At 41.3% G+C, this 23,507-nt stretch overlaps 1 protein-coding gene across 1 annotated transcript in view; it reads right to left on the bottom strand.

Annotated features, from left to right (window-relative positions):
- kif6 (kinesin family member 6) overlaps window positions 1-23,507 on the bottom strand; it is a 264,616-nt gene that overhangs the window by 230,091 nt on the left and 11,018 nt on the right. Inside the window, exon 6 of the mRNA XM_052620016.1 lies at window positions 442-571. Within this exon, the coding sequence (XP_052475976.1) occupies window positions 442-571 (130 nt within the window). The remainder of the gene's footprint in view (window positions 1-441; window positions 572-23,507) is intronic.

A 23,507-nucleotide genomic window follows, 5' to 3' on the forward strand; every position in this document is an offset into this window, starting at 1 on the left:
ACTATCATCAATTAAAGTTTGGATGCATGTCTCTAATTCTAAAATCCTCTCTGTCAGCCTAACTAATTACTTACATTTATCACATGTGAATCCCTCATCACCAACAGAGAGAGAGATAAAATATAAATGTGGCAAGCAGTGCAAATAACAATAGCAGGAGAAGCCATTACTCACTGTGATTGATGAATGATTCTTACAAAAGTTGTTTGAAAAAACAAGTGATTTGAAAAATGTATGGATACTAATTGCTGTTATAGGTTTAAACAATTCTAATAAGTAAATGTACAGAACTTCTATACACCCTTTGGGAGATTGAAAATATGGTGAAAAAGGTGAAAACTATTTTCTTAAAAACAAAAATACTTGTCAATCCTAAACAATGTGAACATTGTCAGAGTAGTACAGCAGAATCAACCTTTACATACAAACTGATTTCCTCACCTCTGCAATCATACGATTAGTGTCTCCTAAGAATAGCAAATCCAAAGCTTCCTCTTCATTGGTTGACTGTTGCAATGACAGGTTCTTGAGGTGAATGTTCTGGTCTGGATCTTCCATGATTGTCACCTTCCTTAGTCAATGACAAAATGTTAAGAATGTTAGCAAACAAAATATAATGTGAGGGAAGTAGACAATCATCAAATCAATGAACATCAGCTGTGTAACATCAGATTGCTGAGAAATACTGTACACATGGACATATACATCATAACTTGTGTAAGTGGACAAGAAAACTGCCTTTTTCTGTTATGCCTGCACATATCTCATATCTCCTCTTGTCTCGGTACAATCTGCTTACTGATGCTTATCACATCATTGGTTTGGGCTACAAGTTCCTCCTCACACTATCTATTACTCAGGTTGCCTGTGAGAGGATCTTCTCCACCCTGAAGTTAGTGAAGAACCGTTTGAGAACCTCCCTCAGTCAAGAGAACCTTGAAGCATTCCTTTTGATGGCAACAGAGAAGGAGATTCTTATGGAACTTGATAAAGATTACATAATTGACAAGATGTCAGAGAGCAGTCAGTACTGGTGTACTAGTAGTGCTAATTACTTTGTTTACTCTTACTGGTTTCTTATGGCATTATTGAGTAAACATTCTTATCTGTGACATACATTGTCGTAGCTTTTGTTAAGTTTATTTGTGTTTGTGTTTCTGATACTTTTGATATACTTAAGTTGGACATTGGAAATATATAAAATATAAATATTTCAACATGTGTATGTGTATCTTTATTATCCCTTCTTAAAATGTGTAAGCCAATTTTATATTTGTCTTTGGTGTGGTAGTATAGATGGTCTATTCCTAGTGAGTTTTTGAGGGTTTATTTATTTATCCATTCATATTATGTATGGTAGTCTACCTGTTACATCAACTAACAGGGTTAGCCTATAAGTTAAGCAGGCTGGTGGACACATAAATTTGGTGGTGATGACTGCAATAATAGAGGTGACCTGGGGTGGAGTCAAATTCCCGGCCTGATTTACTGTCCCAGTCCGCCAGTGTGTGTGTATATATATATATATATATATATATATATATATATATATATATATATATTAGAGGTGGGCATAGATTATTTTTTATTTTATTTAGATTAATCTAGATTTATCTAGACTAAAATGGATCATTCGAATTCTGCCGACGGCATTCAGAATATGTGTGTTACCCAAATAAAATTGACAAACAGTAAGTCTTTGAGAAGGGGTTTATCAAGCTAGATGGTGCATTGGAAATGTACATCTGTTTCCAAAATGCATCACAAACTGCTTGAAAATGCTGTAAATTAATTCCACATTGCACAAGGTGCAAACAACCGTATGCCTGTTTCACACATACTCCGTCTGCAGTGCAGCCATGCACCCATGTTACGCACCCATGTCAATGGATTCCAGTTGCGTTCCAGGAGCGTTGCGTCTGCAGCAGTGCAGCGATCTTTTACGTACAGAAAACTAAAAACTAAATAATTAAATGAAAAAACGCACTGGATAGTCTTCAATGTAAAAATGAAATAAACAATCAAACCTACTTGACACCTACAACATTTCTCACATTATTACAGTTTTGCTATATATTAAAAAAATATATATCTGGTTTCTGAATAATTTTTGGTTTGAATGTAAAAAATACAAAGTAGTCAAGAGCAGTGAGTGACTTTCTTTCTTTTATTTTCTTGGATTAACATTACAGCAGCCAGTCGCTAAATTAGGCGCGGTCACTTTAAGAGGCGATGAACGCATCCAATATAATACACATCCCATTTTTTTCCTCAACTTTTTACTTTCACTTAAGAAATAACTGACAGTTTTTTCGAGCATAATTTCCAAGGTGGATATTTTGACATATTTCGTATGTATTTGTCAGCACTAGAGCAAAAATAAGCAAATTCAATGTTCAAGTGTTTTGATTAAAACACTTGAAAACGCTTATTTTTAGCGTCTCGAGATGCCTTTCTCTGCGTGAGCCCTGAACACCAGAACACCGCGAGTATTGAATTGTGCTCTTTCGCATCTTTTTGTTTGTTCAAACTGCGATTTGTATTTGGACTTTGAGGAGAACTTCGCAGAAGAGAGCTTGGTTCAGTGTAGCTGCCCGTTATACGTGCCTCTCTCTCGCGCGCGCACCTCATACGGCACGCACTACTCTGTTCAGCTTTTCCGTGTCTTGTGTTTGGATGCTTTAATGTTTAAATCGACAAACGGTAATGCTTAATAACACGTGAAAAAGATTAGCTTTCGTGACGATGCACGGCAGTGGCCCGTCAACTGTCCTAAGCATCTTTTTAGGCTCGCCTCAGCCAGTCGGTTATATAAATGTCAAGGTGAAAGTCATCATAGCTTGCTTAGTATTGACCCAGCTCCCAACCCAGCACACTGTATTTTTAGGACTATAAGTCGCACCTGAGTATAACAAGATCTTAGTCCATGCTGTGTCCTGTTAATGCATGAACTTCATTATTTGAAGTGCACTTGCCATCCAATAATCGTAAAAAGCTTTGTACTTTGTTACTTTTTAATTTACAAAGTATCAGCTTTAAAATTATTCCAAATTCATAACAAAATTCAAACAATAAATACAGTTTTGGTGCTCTTTAAGGGGCCGTTCACATATAGCGCCTAAAAACGCGTGGAAAGCGCTAGGCCATAAGCTGCTCTCTCCATGAAGACACATAAATTTCAGCAAAGGATAAATGGATTTGCAGCACTAAAAATCGCTTGCAGTAGCTCTGTTACTAAATTTATTTAAAAATGGCTATCCATATACAGCTATGATCAGCTGTTCCTTCATCTTGGCTGAGCTTTCAACGTTGGTACTGGAAAGGATGAAGCTGATTGATTGTTTCTTGTCACATGACCTGCGGTGCGCTTGCAGGATTCTGAAAAGTTGAGATGTTTTTAACTCGATGCGGTGCGGGCGCGCCTGGAAAAAAACAAACGTGTCGCTTCCATTATGAGCACGCATACAGCGCCTACATTTGAAATAACGAACTTGAGCGCACAAAAGACCCGACATGTGAACGGCCCCTAATGCGGTATGCGCGATCACGAGTAGTGCCTCAGTTCAAGCAGCACGTGAACCTATCACACCTTGCTCTTTACTACTAGAGTACATAATGAACATGAATTAACATCAAAAGGTAGGCTATTTTAAAAGAGATTCTACAGTACAACACTTTCAAACTGCGGAAAACGTGTAAAGCTTGTAAACATTGCAACGTAATATTAACCTCAGTAACCTTTCGGTCTCCATAAGCTCATCAGTCAGCTAGAAAAATAAGTAAAAAGAGGAGCATTTTGCTATATTTATGAGCTATTGAATTTTTATATTTTTACTTAACCTGTTGTCTAAATGATTCAACTCCTCCTATAAAATTTAATTTTACTAATTAAGAAAAACAGACTGAAAGTGTGAAAGACTTAAAAGGTTCTTCACAGAACAATTTTGGTTCCACAAAGAACCATTCAGTCATAGGCTCTTTGAAGAACAATCTCTTTCTGACCTTTTCATAATCTGTTATTGTCTTCAAATGTTAAAGGTTCTTTATGAAACCATTTAGACAGGAAAAAAAGGTTCTTCTATGGTATCATGAAGCACCTTTATTTTTAAGAGAGTATGACAACATTTACAGGATGCATTGAGGAGGACCCCAAACTATACTCAGGGGCCAAGTGATGCTTATGGTCCATGATATTGGGACAGATTTTGTGTAATAAACAACGCATGACTGTATATTTTGTTGGAAAAGACATTTAGCTCCCACTTTAAGTGAAACTTCATTCCCAGGTCATCTGCAAGATGGATAAAAATGCTGATGAAGTCAAGAAAAGATGAGACATAAAAACGTCAGTATGATTAAAAAGTTTAAATGTAAAATAAATAATTTAAATAAAACACATAAAACATGTTTATTCTGTGGCACCTAAAAAAATCATTTGGCACCTATACATATATATATATATATATGGGTGAGAGATATAGCCTCAAGAATATTTGTGATAATTATGATGATAAAAAAAAAAGCTGGCAGGTGCACCTTGCCTATAATTGAAGCTAAGAGTGTGCGCTCGAATATACTGTAGAACCGCTCTCATGATACTTTGATGTCATACTTTGATGTCACTGATCAGTCTGCGTCACAGTCAGTCTTGTTTGTTGACTTCAGCTCAGCATTTAACACCTTCATTCCATCAAAGCTGACCACAAAACTTTGAGGCCTGGACATTAACACCTCCCTCTGCAACTGGATTATGGACTTTCTGACCAACAGACCTCAGCATGTTAGGTCAGGCCACACCTGCTCCACCACCATCACACTCAACAGCGGCGTATCACAGGGCTGTGTGCTGAGCCCATTTCTTTACTCCCTTTACACCCACGACTCCAAGCCTGTGCATGGATCCAACTCCATCATTAAGTTTGCAGATGACACCACGGTAATTGGCCTCATCAGTGACAATGATGAAACTGCCTACAGGGAAGAGGTACAGCACCTGGCCACATGGTACGCTGACAAAAACCTGCTCCTTAACAGCAGCAAGACAAAGGAGCTCATTGTAACGGTGTCTGGTCTGTGTTTCCCTGGGTGCCCACTAGTGGTCTCACTTCCCCATAGGCACCCCACTGCAGGCACTACATTTCCCACAAGCCTTGTCCCTTCATCACGGTTAATTGCACACCTATTAATTGCACTCAGCTGTCTCCACTTTGATCGTCATCACCTGTACATATATACCGGTCTGTTTTCATTCTGTTTCATGGAGTCCTTGTTTTTTGTCCCCCAAGTTTCATGTGTTCTCTTGTGTTTTTCGTATCTCTTGTTCTTGTTTTTTGGACTGATGTTTATGGTTATGACCTCTTGCCTGTTTCTGGACTGATATTGGATTACCCATTAAACACACTGCTTTTGGATCTCTCGTACCTGTGATTAATCATTATAGAAGGACTCTATCATGTCGAGATCCAGCGGTGTGGGATTTTGTGTCCGTTCCCCAGCCAGCATGGAGGAGCAGGGAGGGAGATTCCAAAGATTAACCACCCTCCATCAAAAGAGAAGTGAGGTGGGTGGTTTAGCGCAAGTGTTCTGGACTATGGCGGTAGGCATGGGGTACAATGATGAGGCACTGAAAGACCTTTTTAACACCTGGCTAGACAACCCTATGCCTGAGCGGGAGATAGATGGGCTGGAGATCTTTGATTTTTGGGGGTTCGTAATGAACCTGCAACATCGGTCTCAGTGGGATATCCCAGCAACACCTGTCTCTCCAGGTGGGATGGCCGACTCTAGACCGGTGTCTCCAGACACTGGGCATGATGGCCGCCATCCCAGCATCTCTGCACAAGATGGCAGCCACAGGTGAACCTCCAGAGTCGAGTCAGGTTGACCCTCCAGAGTCGAGTCAGGTTCCCGTTGACCCTCCAGAGCCGAGTCAGAATCCCGTTGACCCTCCAGAGCCAAGTCAGGTTCCCGTTGACCCTCCAGAGTCGAGTCAGGTTCCCGTTGACGCTCCAGAGTCGAGTCAGGTTCCCGTTGACCTTCCAGAGTTGAGTCAAATCACCATTAACACTTCAGAGTCGAGTCAAGTCACCATTAACAATCCAAGAATCAGGTCAAGTCACCATTAACACTCATGAGTTAAGCACTACCACAGATAGACCCCAGGAGTCAAGTCAAGTCACCAGTGTCGATCATGGGCAAAGTCAAGTCACCAGTGTTCTTAATGAGCAAAGTCAAGTCACCGATGGTCTTCATGATCAAGGGCAAGTCACCGTTGATCTTCATGAGCAAAGTCAAGTCACCAATCATCTTCATGAGCAAAGTCAAGTCACCGTCGATCTTCCTGAATCCAGTCAAAACACCACGGAACTACCAGAGTCTCTCCACGTCTCTGCTAAACTACCAGAGTCTCTGCACGTCTCGGCTGAACTACCAGAGTCTCTGCATGTCTCAGCTGAACTACTAGTGCCTGTCCACGTCTCTGCTGAACTACCAGAGCCTCTCCACGTCTCTGCTAAACTACCAGAGCCTCTCCACGTCTCTGCTGAACTACCAGAGCTTCTCCATGTCTCTACTGAACTACCAGAGCCTCTCCATGGCTCTGAAGAACTTCGAGAGCCTCGTCACATCTCAGCCGAACTCCCTGGGTGCTCGACTTATCCTGTCATGGCCACAGAGGCCATCCAGGAACTCAGCGTCTGCCCTGCCATGGCCATGGAGACCATCTACCATCTCCGCAGGGCCACGGAGGCCATCATTAAACTGTTCATGTGCTCTATTTCAGGTTTACCTAACGAGACTTGCTCTCCTGTGCCATCGATCCCACTGTGGTGGTCTTTGGCGATACCCTGGTGGGCCCGTCTCGACCACATGGCTGTGGTGGTCTTCTGCACCGCCCTGGTGGGCTTCTGTCTCGACCGCAAGGCTATGGTGTTTTTCTGCGCCGCCCTGGTGGGCTCCTGTCTCGATCGCACGGCTGTGGTGGTCTTCTGCGCCGCCCCGGGTGGGCTTCTGTCTCGACCGCACAGCTCCAGTTCCACATTGCTCCACCCTGGATTCCTGCCCTGTCTTTTCGGCCCTGGGCCCCTGAACTTTCTGTTCCCTCCTGGCCTTGTGTTTTGTTGTTGCTGTTTTGTTTTCTCTCTGTTTCCCTCTATGGACCTGGACCTCCATCCCTCCCCCTCATCATCCACCAGTCCACCTCCCTCCTGGTCTCTGTGTTCCTTGGTTTGTTATTATGTTCAGGTGGAGCATCTGGTAGCTGCTCCGTAGAGGAAGGGGTAAATGTCACAGTGTCTGCTCTGTGTTTCCCTGGGTGTCCACTAGTGGTCTCACTTTCCCATAGGCACCCCACTGCAGGCACTACATTTCCAACAAGCCTTGTCCCTTCATCATGGTTAATTGCACACCTGTTAATTGCACTCAGCTGTCTTCACTTTCATCGTCATCACCTGTCCATATGTACTGGTTTCCATTCTGTTTCATGGAGTCCTTTTTTTCCGTCCCCCAAGTTTCTCGTGTTCCCCTGCAGAGATTTCTGGGGTTCGCCAATTTTTACCGGCGTTTCATTCGCAATTTCAGCCAACTAGCCGCGCCTCTGACCGCTTTGACCTCCCCTAGATTGACGTTCAGGTGGTCAGATGCAGCCGAGGCTGCGTTTACCAAACTGAAGAGCTGCTTTGTTTCGGCTCCCATTCTCGTCACCCCTGATCGCTCACGTCAATTCATAGTGGAGGTCGACGCGTCAGAGGTGGGGGTAGGAGCAGTGTTGTCCCAGCGCGCATCCTCAGACGAAAAGGTTCATCCTTGCGCGTATTATTCTCACCGTTTATCCCCTGCGGAGGTTAATTATGACATTGGTAATCGAGAGTTGTTGGCAGTCAAACTTGCACTGGAAGAATGGCGTCACTGGCTTGAAGGGTCGGGTGTACCCTTCATTGTATGGACGGACCATAAGAATCTCGAATACATTAGAACCGCCAAAAGACTTAACTCCAGGCAGGCTCGGTGGGCATTATTTTTCGGTCGTTTCGATTTTACACTTTCTTACCGGCCGGGTTCCAAAAACATCAAACCCGATGCTTTATCCCGTCTTTTTGAGCGTTCCGATCGTACTGCTACTCCCGAGCCCATTTTACCGGGGACCATCATTATCTCCGCGCTCAGATGGGAGGTCGAATCGAAGGTTTTGACTGCCTTAGAAGGGGTAACGCCCCCGGCTCGTTGCCCACCGAACCGATTGTTTGTGCCGGAGGGGTTACGGTCAGACGTTCTCCAGTGGGGTCATTGTTCCAGTGTTGCTTGTCACCCAGGGGTTAGTAGAACTAGGTTTCTAGTCATGCAACGATTTTGGTGGCCTGGTATGGCTCGTGACGTCCACGACTTCGTCTTGGCTTGTTCGGTTTGCGCTATTGGGAAGACTTCCAATCGACCTCCAGAGGGGTTACTCTTACCGCTGTCTGTCCCTTCGAGACCCTGGTCCCACATCTCGCTAGATTTCATTACCGCCCTCCCGCCCTCTAAGGGCAATACGGTGATTTTAACCGTAGTGGACCGGTTCTCGAAGACGACTCATTTCATTCCCTTGCCCAAATTGCCATCAGCCAAGGAAACAGCGGTAGCTGTCATTGACCACGTCTTCCGTATACATGGCCTTCCGACAGACGTGGTTTCTGACAGGGGTCCCCAATTTGTGTCCAGATTTTGGCGAGAATTCTGTAAATTGTTAGGAGCGACTGTTAGTCTTTCGTCCGGGTTCCATCCCCAGAGCAATGGTCAAACCGAGCGAGCCAATCAGGATGTCGAAAGGGTTTTGCAATGTTTGGCTTCCAATAATCCTTCGTCCTGGTGTCAGCAACTCTCAATTGTGGAGTACGCACACAATTCTTTGCCAGTGTCATCTACGGGCATGTCTCCATTTAAGTGTAGTTTAGGGTACCAACCACCTAATTTTGTCAGTACGGAATCCGAGGTTTCGGTCCCCTCCGCACACGCACTAGTCCAGAGGTGTCACCGCACCTGGACCACGTCTCCCGTGTTAGTGTTCTGGATTGTGTTCGTGTTGTCGTCTTCGTGTGAGTGTTCCGGTCACTTCCTGGTTTCATCCATTGACCGTCCACACCGTCACCACCGACTTCACCATCCAGCACTTCTCACGCCACTGTAGACCTTCCGTCACCATTGTCCACATCCTGGACTGTGCCTTCATCCTTCAGTTTCGCTGTATTTTCTACCATCAATAAACAACCATTCTAATTACCTGCAATTGCTTCCTCCTCTCTTACGAGCCGTCACAGAAATGAATAGATAATTTCTACATTGAAATAAAAATGTAAAGACTGCACAACTATTATAAATTGCGAATATAAATTATTGGGAATCATGAAAAAAATTCTAATAAAATAAAAATATGTATCTATTATATGTTTCATGTATCTATTATAACATTTATGTAGTTTTGTTTGCTTGGCTGTTTCATTATAAAAGTCGTTAGGTGTCATTTTAAATTATTTGACGTCATTACATTGCCGTCTTGCCACCAGCCAATCGCTGCACTGCTGATCATGGTTTTGAGTATCGATACATATCCCCTTTTAAGACAACACATGAATGCGCAATTATGTCAGATAACTCAATCCAGCGATACTAATCATACACAGCAGGTGTGTTCGAAGAACCCAATTAGCCGGATCAGGATTAGCACGATGATATCATCTTGGATGTGTCATTTGATCTCAGATGTAATAAGCAACGTACGAAGAACAGGCCCCAGGAGTGCCGGCTCCACTGGAAATAACTTTCCAAACAGTTCAGAGATTGGTGCCTTTTTTGCTGGAGGATCATCACTGCTGGATGCCACATCTAACTGCTTCTCTGTGACCAAATTTAACGTCATAGTTCAGACGCGGGCCGGGCCTACTGACTGTTTTATACTTCTCCTTACTTTTATATTTTAGACATCCATTAATAAGTGATGAAACAAATTTGCCGTGCTGGTGGAAACAACGCGAGACCGCGCTACTGCGTGAAGAGCGACTCGACAGTGTTTAGTGTCCCGCAGCAGCAGCGCAGCTGAACAGTTCTGCGTTCCAATACAAGCAATAGGCTCAAGCTTGCCGCAAAGCACCGGCAAAAGTAATTACCATAAATGTGACTGGTAAATAGTATGGAGATATTTCAATTATTTACTAATAAACTAGCGTTTTCTGAGTCTGTGTCGCAAGGATGAAGTTGCCTGTCTCGCGATTTCCTCATTAGATGCGTCGAGAAGATCTTCACAGATTATGATTATAATGAGAGTTTTTGTTTTAGATTTGTTTTATTTCGTTAAGTAGTCATTTACAGCTTTCTATAGATATATTTATTATTTCTGTGAGGCATGTTTTCACTGAGTGTCGGTTCATTTTTGTATGAGTTATGAATGATATCCATCATTCTCAACAACGGAAAACTGCTGCATTATCTAGTGCCATGAAAACACCTATTGCCTATGTGTCTGAGTTAGTGTCCCTGTTTTTGAGGCTTCTCACGTGTGCCGCTAATATTAATGTTGGGGTGATGTCTCCGGAGATGCGCTTTCATGTTAGACGTGTTTCCTGTCATACAAGTAAGTTTTGAGAAACAGTTAAGACAGATTGTGTGTGCTTTGTCTACGACACAAATTCCATTCTTGTACTCCACTGGAAAACCAAAATGTTACCAAACAAGACACTTAAATGTGTCCGTGGGATCTGCAATCTCATGGCGGAGCAGCCATCCTGCGTATGCAGTAGTAACCGAGTGTGACGCTCACTCCCAAGTCACGTGACATGACGTGCACTTGGAAAACAGTAACTTTGGAATATAATATTTAGAACAGCGTTTAAAAAGCTCTTTAGTCATTACCAATACAATTTAATAAAATGTATGGAAATAAAATTGATTAAACTAATAGATTTGTTAGTAAGAGATAAGTGACATTAACCTCAACAATGGGCAGCAGGAGGCGTGAGAGTACCGCGGTATGCCATGAGAGTTCCGCGATTCGTATCGTGGGTGGTGCATCGCGATCTTTCGGTTCGGTTGGTGATATCATTACACCCTAGTGTTACAAATATAATTTTGGTGTCTTTGGAAAGAAGACACTTTGGGCTTTACTTTTTATCAACCAGATTTTATAATGCTCAAAAATATTAAAAGTTATAGACACTAAAATGCCTTGATTTTTTTTTTTTTTTTTATATTTTTTTATTTGATATAAAAATACATGAAATCAGTCCTGGAGCAATCTAGAACAGCAATGGTTTGAAAGTCACATGTCTCATGCATTTCTATTTCAAATCTGAATAAGACATAATGAAAAATTACACATAAAAAAAATATTTTTAAGAGACTTTGTCTACACGCCCCACCCCCCCAACATTAAAAAATATTTACCAACTGTATTGAAGGCTTCTACAAATTATTTAGTCATTAAACATACCAATGCATATTTTTTTTTTCAATAATAAAGCACTAGACAGAAACTAAGACATAATATAAGTGATTTATTTGAGCACTAGAAAAATTCAATAAGAATAATTGTAGTAAGAAAAATAAGAATAATAATAAAATAAAAAAAAAATGTGTGCCAATTACAGAAAATCCAGAGATTGCTAGAAATTCAGCATTTACAATGAATTACAATGCAAATAGGTGCGATGTGCCGATGGCCACTTATACAGATGGATACAATACAATACAAATGCACCATAAAGTAAATAATTTACTTCTCTATTCATATAGACGTGTTCGCTTTGATAGCCGTGATCATACAGTAATAGCGAGCTGATGTGCGCTGATTTGTACTCAGACAGATGGTAATCATGCAGATACATTCACATTCAACATAAAACACACTCTCACACACAAAACTATTGAAAAATAAAACAAAGAAAAAGGTGATCGCTAGAAGTTATGCCTCCATCAGCTGACAAGTGCCAGAATTCAAATATACTATCTTTCATTCACTTTTTTTTGGTGGATCGTCTCATTCTGTTTGTGATACTATACGCTGCAAAACCATGCCGTTTTTTTACTACCAAGAAGCAGTTTCTTAGCGTGAGTTATTCCATAACGGACACAAGCAGTCCTGTCGCTGAATAACTGAAACGAAAAGAAAGGAATTATGATCCATATTACAACATAATTGCTTTGTTGGACCGAACGTGCTCCATGAGATGTCATTCGGTGGAACCTTGCCTTTCTAAATAAACCGGGATTTACAGCTGTGGATGTGTTTATTAATCGTTATTACGACTAATCTGGTATGTACTGCATTTCCATTATTCATGTTTTTATGTGTACTGCTTACACAAATGTAGCAAATACAGTCTTAATAAGCTTTCCATTGAAAAACAGCGACCTGTCGTCGATGCTTGAGGCTTAGATCTTTATAATGATATATAGTTTGTCGAGATTAAATTTGTCCTGTTTCATTTAATCTACTTGTAAACACTTACACGTGCGAGTTGAGGGGCATTGAGGACGCGGGCGTCGGGGTGCAGGCTAACAGGTTAAAGGCACTTCATCATTGAATTCAGTGATGTCATCATCTCAGTGCAGTTTAAATAGTATCTGTGTACTCCTTTGCAATCAAGTCAACGATATCACGTATAATTGATCCCAACTAAGCAAGCCAGAGGCGACAGCGGCAAGGAACAAAAACTCCATCGGTGACAGAATGGAGAAAAGCCCTTGGGAGAAACCAGATTCAATTAGGAGTCACTTTGGCCACCCGTGCTGCCAGCTTGGCTTTCAGTCAGAAAGCCAACTAAAGTCTGCGTGCAGTCATCACTAAGAGTAAGGTGTAGTCTGGCGGTTAGGATGTTCTGTTCGATTCCTGCTTAAGAAGTGATTAAAAAAAAAAAAAAATTGTGGGGAGGTATTAGATTTGTGTTATATTTTGAGACAAGGCCACCACCGTTACAATTTGGTGGCTACGGTGACCTCGAAATAAGAGAGAAACAGACAAAAATTAGATGCAATTTTTCTAATGATGTAGCAAGTACATTGGGTGTTATTGGAAGTGTTCCCGGTTCTGGTTTAACAAATTAATGCAGCCTAAAAGTCCTTTAACGGATTTGGATATTAGAAGCATATTAGTGTGTTATGTGTAAGCCAGGGTAAAGAGATGGCTCTAAAAAAATTTTTTTCAGTCGCTGGGCGAAAGAGAAAACGTAAGTGCTCTAGCAGGAAAGTTCTCGCTGCATCCGCTGTGAGACCAAATGTTTGCTGCACAAGAAGAGAAAATGGAAAGAGAAAAATGAGTGGTTGACCGTGAGATTTTCTCACACTGCGTCCACTGTGAGACCAAATCTCGCTGGAGGAAAGAGAAAATGTAAGTTCGCTACCGGGAAAGTTCTCGCTGCATCCGCTTTGAGACCAAATGCTCGCTGGACTAAAGAGAAACGTAAGTGCTCTACCGGGAAAGTTCTTGCTGTGTCAGCTGTAAGACTAAATGCTTTTTTTTTATCAATAAGAGTTTGGTGGGCTTTCTTAATGTGGAATCGGTTGATAATGGTATAGATATGGAAAGCATCTGGGGATCTTCTCCCAAGGGCTTGGATCTGCTGTTGGGAGAGACCTTTTTGGGCTGCTAAAATTGCTGCCCCGATACTGAATGAGTGACTTGAAAAATTCTCTACTGGAATGCCTGACTGTTGGAGAACATATTTGAGGTGTCTCTGGAACCAAAAACGTGTCACAGTTTGAATAGGGGTTCCAGAGGAGATTTAGCCTGAGAGTTATTGCAATTATGCTAGAATTGACTGGTATGGTTGGATTGTCGATGAGATGTTAAAAAAGTAGATGAAATTACCTTTTTTGGTTTGGTCGGTTTTACTGTTTGATCAAATATGGAATTGTTTCACCATCTAGTACTGATAAGTCTGAGATGGTGGGGTGGATTTTTGGGTTGAATTTGAAAGTGATGTCGAGTTCCGAGCATCTAAGAAAATCAAAAAAGGCTAAGATAAAGATGGCATTGAGTGTGTGAGCAGTACTGATGGGCTGCTAGCCTGTGCGGAGGGCGTAAATACATTTGGTGAGAATGTCTAGCGTTATGGGTTGCCTAGCATCGGGACGGGTGGGCTGGGATCTTTGGATCCCTCTGATCAGGAGGGAGGTTTGTGAATTGTTTATCTTAGAGGAAGGACCGCCATACATCAATTAACGGAAAAACTGGATGCCACCCAAGTAACCTTTGATGGACCCAACTTGAAGACCCTAAATGCTATTAGATAGAAAATAAAAGAGGTGACTGAAAGAAAAGAAAAATCAGGGAAAGGCATGTTAGAAGAGACATGGAATGTTTTAAAACTCCAACATAGGATTGGAGGGTCCTGGGAGAAACTGCTTGGAAGATAGTGCCGAACGATGCGTCAAGCAGGGGTTTTAACGGGTGGGTTAGGGGAATATTAGTTCTGAATAGCGAGGTACTGGAGTTGATTATTGATCCGCCTCTGGAGCCAGCGTCCTGAATTTCTGAAACAGAAAACGAGACAGGGAGTCAGCGATTTGGTTTTCTGACCCAGAGATGTGTTTAAAAATTATGATGAATTGGTCGCAAGGTGAAATCCAGGTGAGATGCCTTAAGAGTGGCATTAGAGCAGGAGAATGGGAACAGCCTTTGATGCAATGCACTGTTGCGTCGTTGTCACAATGCACTAAAATGCCACTAGCGGCCCATTCTTTCCCCCACAGAAAATCTACTACTACGAGAGGGTAAAGCTCGAATAGAGCTGAGGATTGAGATAAGTCCTGGAGCTGCGGTGGCCATGGAGCCGCCAACCAATGACCTTGAAAAAATAACCCGAAACCGATTGAGGGGGCGGCGTCTGTGTACAGTTTGATATCGGTCGGGGATGAAACGAGGTTGTTGTAGAAAAATGACAGGCCATTCCACTGGTTTAAAAATGTTAACTATAGCCTGAGTTTGTCACAACTAGGGGTGCTCCGATCACGATCGGCCGATCGTTATGCGCATCTCGTCAGTAAAGCCGGTTATCTAATCAGCGGTTAATTCCATCAGGTGCGTGATTTCACATAAAGCAGCTGTTACTACACAGAGCCATTGTTAATAGAGAAGATGCGCAAATCCACTTCATTTTCAGCATTTTTTGGCGCATCTTCTCAGTTAACAACGGCGCTGTGTAGTAACAGCTGCTCTATGTGAAATCACGCACCTGATGGAATTAACCGCTGATTAGAGAACCGGCTTTACTGACGAGATGCGCATTAACGATTGGCCGATTGTGATCGGAGCACCCCTAGTCACAACATGCTTGAGTTATGGAAGTGAGGTCCTCTAGCGAGTGGACAGAGGACACGAGTGATATGAAGATATGAAGATATGAAGGGCGGGCCTGTGGAATGATGCCCATATCGAAGTTTAAATGTCCGAGCAGGGATAAGAGTTCGTGTTTTGAACAATTAGATTTTTCAAGGAGAGTAGAAGAGATGAGAATTATTCGGTCAATTTTCTCTTTGGGCAGGGATGCTTGAAATTTGTCTGAATCCAAATTAATTCCTAGGAACTCAATGGATGTTGCAGGGCTCATGGTTTTTTCCTCTGCAATAGAAATTCCTTGCTCAGAAAAAAACTTTTTGGACTGTGAGGATGTGCGCGGCTGGGATGGCATTGGAAGGTGAGATTATAAAAAAATCGTCTAGCAGGTGAATGAGGTCATGATGGCGTAGTTGTTTGCCAAAATCCAGCAGATTAGTTTGTTTACAACTTCAGGTTCTATGAGGGCGGATTGAAGATTATTACATTTGATGTTTTTTTTTGATGGGTTTCAGGTGCGACGTCCGGCGTAGGAGGGATGGTCGTGGGACCGGCGGAATGCAAAGGTGCATCCCTGGTGATGTTTACTTCCTCAGTACTTTCTCCTGTTTTATTGTTGGCTTCCTCTTTTCTGATAATTTGGAATGACGATAAAAAAGACACAAACACACACACACACACACACACACAAAAACATACAAATATATTCAAAAATCCATTCAATATCTATTATTTCCTGAATATTACTGATGAACTGATCAAAAAGTAGGCTACTGTTCACGTGTTTTACTACTATATAGTGTAGTAATATAGTAATAATTTAGTACTTTCTGCTGTTTTATTGTTGGCTTCCTCTTTTCTGATAATTTGGAATGAGGATTCAAAAAGACACACACACACACACACACACACACACACACACACACAAAAACATGCAAATATGTTCAAACATCAATTCAATATCTAATATTTCCTGAATATTATGAAATTCGAGATAGCCGCCCCTGGTGACGTCATAATATGCAAATTAGATTAGTATATTTACACCCCACATAAACTTTCAATCATGCCAAACATTTTTCTAATTGACAGTAGATCTCTATCTTTAAGCCCTTTCAAGCCACAAGCTTTTGAAATCTTGATGTCAGAATACAACATTTTTTCCAAAAAACCCTGGCGCCTTAAGGGTTAATTATCTGAATGTGCTCCTCCCGAACTTTGTTAATAAAACCTCATTTATTATTATTATTATTTTATTTACCTGAATTATTATGAAATATATTAATTCTCACCTTTATAGATTATGATCTATAGTGGGCGATGGTCAAAGTAACATAATAATGTAATATGCATAAAAAACCTGCCTGTTAAAGGAACTGTATGTAAGAAATCTATTTCAATTAATCATAAAATGGCCCTGATGTGTCACTAGACATTAAGAAATCATGTTAATTTCAAATACTTATATCACTGACAACAGTAGTCCGACCAGGATATTGTCGTTTAAAAAGTGGACTTGCAGCCCTCAACTGATGTTGATGTTGTCATTTTGTGTTTTGGCCTGACGCGCCTCCCTCCACCTATCTACCAATCACAAAGTCAGTAGTGTTTCGGGATCCGTGTTGCCAGCTTTGCTGTAACCTACCCTAACTCCAGTCGGATAAAAATGTCTAATGTTACTAAATCAAAAAGACCTCGTTATAATTCAGAAATTCGTTGTGAAAAAGTCCAAAATAAAACCAGAATTTGTATTGGAGATGCTTTTGAAAGATGGAGACGGCTGAAAATGGAGAAGAATTTGAACACAGACGCCAACGTTGCTAATTTTCACCTGGACAGGTAAGATTAATCTATGCTTGGCTAACTTGTACTTGATGTCAATGGACATTTCATATATTCATGACATTCGAACAAAGTTATGCATGTTTGTGCAAAGTAACATAACGTTAGCTCACATGGACGTATGCTAACATTAGCAATGCATTACAGGAGCCTGTTTCCCTGTCATTATGCTGAGACGCTGAGGAAAACAACATTACCACGCCCATTATGGCAATTTGAAACGTAATTAGCCTTTCGCCGAGCCCCGCCCCCCTTAGTTACTGTTGCTACCGCCGACAAACAAATGGTCAAACACGACCAGCGCGACATATTTCCATGTCGGGGAGAGGTATACCAGTGCGTGTCAGTGACCTTTTTTGGAGCAATACCTCCGCGATATCCTCCAGATCGAGGCAAAAGGGGTTACAGTATGCAGTGGAGGGATACATTCAAAATATAAAAATACGCAATGAAGGAGACACGACTACTATCGAGGCTAATGCTCAAGCAAAATCTGAGAAACCCCATGACCTGTACCTCAAATGCAACCAGCACCGCCTTGTGGACCAATCATGCTGGTCATTCCCTTTCATATGTTATGGTCTATTATTGTCTATTGCGAGTAGCAATTTTGTTCAAATACAAGGGTATGTTAGCTAGCTAAACCTACATGTGTGTCAAAGCCATTAAAGCTAACTAACATTTCTCTGTTGTTTTGAGAATCAGGATCAGAATGTTTTATTTCCATTGTTGATGAACAGAATTCACAAATAGAAAATTGCTTTTGCTTAAAAGATGCATAACAGATAAAATAATAAAATGAAATACATAAAATAAAATATAAGGCATTCAGATATCCATTTTATTTTTGTCACGATCGGTGATACAAGGAAACGAGGAGAGAGAACCCATTGCAGGTAAGTCATTTATTAAGGGGTAATCTGAAGAGAATACACAGTCCAGACAGGGGTTGAAACCAAAACATCAATCCACATAAACAAGACACGAACACAAGGCAAGGCAAGGCAAGAACTGACGGACATGAATTAACATTCAAACAAGGACTCCGTAACACAGACTCAGACAGACCGTGAGTCCTCCAGGGCGGAGCGGAAGACCACCACAACCGTGTTGTCAGGGCGGAAGGCCCCCAGGGCGGAGCAGAGAACCACAGCCATGTGGTCAGGACCAGAGCCCCCCAAGGCGGAGCAGACCTCCGTGCGGCCGGACCAACGGGACGACTAAACTCTGGTAATCCCCTGGTGTCCTTACTGGACTCCAGAAGATCGGTGCTGCCCTGACACTGCTCATGAAGATCATTGGTGACCTGTATTCGTACATGAAGATCATTGGTGACTTGTATTTGCTCATGAAGATCAATGGTGACTTGCCTTTTGTCATGAAGATCAGAGGTGACTTGCCTTTGTTCATGAAGATCAGAGGTGACTTGCCTTTGTTCATGAAGATCACCGGTGACTTGACTCAGTCCTTGAAAATCACCAGTGACTTGACTCAGTCCTTGAAAATCACCAGTGATTTGACTCAGTCCTTGAAAATCACCAGTGACTTGACTTGACTCTGAAAGGTCAACGGTGACCAACCTCGACTCCGGAGAGTTCACTGGAACCTGACTCGACTCCGGAGAGTTCGCTGGAACCTGACTCGACTCCGGAGAGTTCGCTGGAACCTGACTCGACTCCGGAGAGTTCGCTGGAACCCGACTCGACTCCGGAGAGTTCGCTGGAACCCGACTCGACTCCGGAGAGTTCGCTGGAACCCGACTCGACTCTGGAGAGTTCGCTGGAACCGGACTCGACTCTGGAGAGTTCGCTGGAACCTGACTCGACTCCGGAGGGTCAACTGGAACCTGACTCGACTCCAGAGGGTCAACTGGAACCTGACTCGACTCTGGAGGGTCAACTGGAACCTGACTCGACTATGGAGAGTTCACTGGAACCTGACTCGACTTCAGAGGGTCAGCTGTGACTGTCATCCTGTGCAGCGGCGCTAGACTGGCGGCCATCCTGGGTTGTGGCGCTAGGCTGGTGGCCATCTTGGGTTGTGGCGCTGGACTGACGGCCATCTTGTACTGTGGCGCTGGACTGGTGGCCAATTTGGGCATTGGCGCTGGGTTAACGGCCATCTTGTGCTGTGGCGCTGGGCTGACAGTCATCTTGTGCTGTGGCGCTAGGCTGGCGGCCATCTTGGGCTGTGGCGCTGGGCTGACAGCCATCTTGTGCTGTGGCGCTGGGCTGGCGGCCATCTTGGGCTGTGGCGCTGGATCGGTGGCCAATTTGGGCATTGGCGCTGGGTTAGCGGCCATCTTGTGCTGTGGCGCTTGGCTGGTAGCCATCCTGGGCAGTGGTGCTGGGCTGACGACCACCCCGCCGGAAGAGACAGGAGTGGCTGGGGCATCCCACCGACACCGATGCTGCAGGTAGCGCAGGAATTCCCAGAATTCCAATGTCTCTAACCGCGCCATCTCCTCCTGAGACACTGGATCATCCAGCCCGCCATTGAAATAGTCTTTAAGGGCCGCGTCGTTGTAGCCCATGCCCTCGGCCAGGGACCAGAACACCTGAGCCAGGGCACCCACTTCATTGTCCTCTTGGCGGAGGGCAGTCAACCTAAGATACTTGGTTTAAAATACATAATTACTTATCGAAATATCTCTCATGAAGCATAAACATAATTAACCCTCTGGAGTCTAAGGGTATTTTTGGGGCCTGGAGAAGTTTTGTCATGCTCTGATATTTGTGCTTTTTTCAGTTTCTTATAAATATCTAAATGGGTAAAGTCTAATATCACTGTAATCAGCACAAACTGTGCTATAATAATATGTGAAATGCATGCATGTACATGATTGTATTTTTGAGAAAAAAAATGTTATGCATGGTTAGTGAAAAACAAAAAATGTTAAGTCACTTGAATAAGGCAATAAAACACATACATAAAATTGGTTGCCGGAAAAGTTGAGAACTGGAGCTTGTAGCCTAGAATTTTTCTTTCTAAATTATGTGAAAATCATCTTGTTTACTCATTCACAGAAAACAATATATTGATTTAAATTTTCTAAGACACTTTTTGTTGGTAAAAGTCATATGCGAGTAGGCGTCAACTATCATGAATATCATTGTGATTTACACCTGAGAAGACAAAGGCCTGCATAATGAGCTGCATAATGAGCCTCTCATTCAACTGTGCCACTCTGAGGGAGGACTTACAAGAAAGAATGTGAGAACAAAATAAAAGTATATAATTTTATGTTTGTAGTTCATTAAGAATATATTTAATTATCCCATAACATAATTTAATATCCACTTGGGGGAGCAGTTAAACAGTTTATTAGGGACAATCAAAGCTTACTTTCAAACAAATTTTTTGGCATCCTTACTCCAGTCACACAATCCTTCAGAAATCCTTTTAACAATCTTATTTTCTACCAAATAAACCCCATTTATTATCATCATCATTATTATTATTAATGTTGAAAAGAGCTGAGAATATTTTTCAGTTTTTTTTAGGGGGAATAAATCGAAAGAACTGCATTGTTTTTACATTTGTTAGAGTTATCTCTATTTGTCACATTTATATTATTTACATCAAGCTTTTGAATGGTATAGTATTGTATATTGTTATTGAAACTTCATAATGTTTCACTTGATTATACATTTAGTCAGGAATTATAGTTTGGAAAAAGTATTTGGAAAAAGTCTGACTAGTAAAATGTTTACACTTTATGTGAAAACTAGTACAAATAAATAAAAAGAGACTTACTCATGTTTATGATCCCTGTTGAATAAAGTGCTTCATTCTTTTTTCTGAGGAAATCCATTTCTCAAATCCTCAACCACATCATACCTTTTTGGGGTGAATTATGTCTTATTCCTCTCATCGCGAAGCAAACAGTAAAATAAAATAAAAACTTGAAGAACAGTCTCACTGCTTTTTCTTCTGTGTGGGCGTATTCAAGCCGCGCGCTTCAGTTTGAATCTGAATAGCGCGTTAAGCGCGGGGGCGTGGTCACATTAGATATAATGAGCGGAGATATGAAAAATAGACATCGCGTTGTTTTCATATGGATTACTTTATCTCAGAATATTTGTTTTCGGCAGCACTTGTTTAGTTTAAAAGTAGACATTTTAGGCTTTCTATAGATATCTCTCTCATGTCTCTTCGTTGAGTATTCACGGAGTTACAGTTCATTTTAATGACGTGTTTGTACATGACGATCAGCAGAGACAAAGACTGCAGACAGCGCACTTTGTTTGTTATCTTTAATTTATAAGTGCACAAAGGTTCTTTGTTATTATGTCTGTATCCAAAAAAAACTAGACCCTTTACAGATTCGATTGATGTATTGCTCTTATCTGTACGATTAAAACTGAGAGTGTAATTTAAGTTCTTTTCGGGGTTATCAGGAGAAAATGACTCAAAACGCATATATGCGTTAATCGACTCGAAAGGGTTAACAGAAGAAAAAAAATGTGTACGTCTGTTCGTCACTTGCCATTGGTAGCTCATTGATGCAGCCTACGTTTCTGCTGAATCCTGCAGCTCATCTGGCAACCTCGAGTCAGGGGATAGAGGGAGGGGATACACCGCTCTACAGTATTTTTATAGTGATTGCAGTACCAGCTTAGGCCACAATCCTACATACGGCTCCTTTAATTAACAGATATGGATATAATTAACCTGCCTTAATTAACAGATATGGATGTCATGCCATAACATATTCTTAATACGATTTTATATTTAATGTGAATTTAACATTGCAAGTTACTGCAAATAAAAACATTCCAAGTTACATTATTAAAGAAAATTTTAACTGACAGCCTAGTTGGAGCACTCCTAAAAACTCACAACACTTAACTCAAAATCACTTAAACTTTTTTATTTCTCTCATTGGAATATGCAAATTAATTATATGTCTGTTGTTGATGTTCTTGCGTTTTATTCAGAATGGATATTTTAAGTTATTTATTGTGTTAATAACATTAAAAAATTGATCCAAAAAAAATTATAAAATAAAATAAAATAAATCACTCAAGCTGTGTACACTATGAAATTTATATCTTACAGATTCATACACATATTTGTACTTTGTTGTTTCTGATGAGAGAATTTGTCAGAAAGAGTTATTCAGTCAGTGAGCGAGTGAAAAAGAACACCTGCATTTTAGTGATGACTCATCTGAACACCTTTGATTGGTCATTGCATTCATAAGCTCAACTGCATTGTGTGTGATTGGTTATGACACAGAGCTTTACAAACGCTTCTGTCTTATGCCCGGCACCAGCCAGCAAATGCAGATTTTAATTAAGCAGCTGATGATACAACACACTGAATGATCTAATCACACTGGTGCGAATGTATTCAAATTGTAATACAGAAAATATTAATCACCAATTTTTTTTTTTTTTTGTCTTTTGGAAGCTGCATTCAAAATCCACTCGGCTCAAAAATCTGAGGGGGCACTTTAAATGGGCACAATGCCTCTGGTAGCCCAGTCAGGTGTGTCATGTAAAATGATCCAAACTTAATATCTCTATTATAATTAGTTTTTATTATTTTAAAACAGAGAGTTTTTAAAAATATTTAACCAATGATAAGAATTACAAAGAGCTTGTCATTAAAACTTCGTAACACCATTGAATCCTCCAGCTCTCAGTGAAACCTTGTCCCTTCATGCCGTCTCGATTCAGATTGACGTGCCGTGCAAAGCCTGGAGGAGACAGATCTCTGTTTTTTTGTTTTTTTTTTGCAATACAAGGTTAAATAAATAAAAACTGATTTTTTAATAGTACAGTGTTTTCTTTACTCAAACACTATGTCTGTAAAGGCTAATGTTATTGTTTGTTTGAAGAGCAGAGTAGGTTATCTGCCGTCTAACCATACTTTGTACGTTTTAAGATCCTGTGCATAAGTGCCTAATCATTTATATCATGAGATTTTGTCCACATGTGATAAACAACATGAAAAGCTATCACCCATATTTATTAACAATAGATGTTATATAACCTGTAAAAGTTGATGAAAGCGTATAATCCGATGCACCTTCCTCAGAGGCGGCTGTTCTATTGACAGACAAAATGCAGATCTCCTCATTCGCCGGCCAAAAACCTTGTTAATTCCATTTGAGCTTGTTTTTCATATTAAAGGGGGGGTGAAATGCTATTTCATGCATACTGAGTTTTTTACACTGTTAAAGAGTTGGATTCCCATGCTAAACATGGACAAAGTTTCAAAAATCAAGTTGTACGTTTGAAGGAGTATTTTTGTTCCCATAATACTCCTTCCGGTTTGTCACAAGTTTCGGAAAGTTTTTTTCGAGTATGGCTCTGTGTGACGTTAGATGGAGCGGAATTTCATTATAAGGGTCCTG

This window comes from Carassius gibelio, chromosome A17 (genome assembly GCF_023724105.1).
Source record: "Carassius gibelio isolate Cgi1373 ecotype wild population from Czech Republic chromosome A17, carGib1.2-hapl.c, whole genome shotgun sequence".
In the NCBI taxonomy this organism is placed as follows: Eukaryota; Metazoa; Chordata; class Actinopteri; order Cypriniformes; family Cyprinidae; genus Carassius; species Carassius gibelio.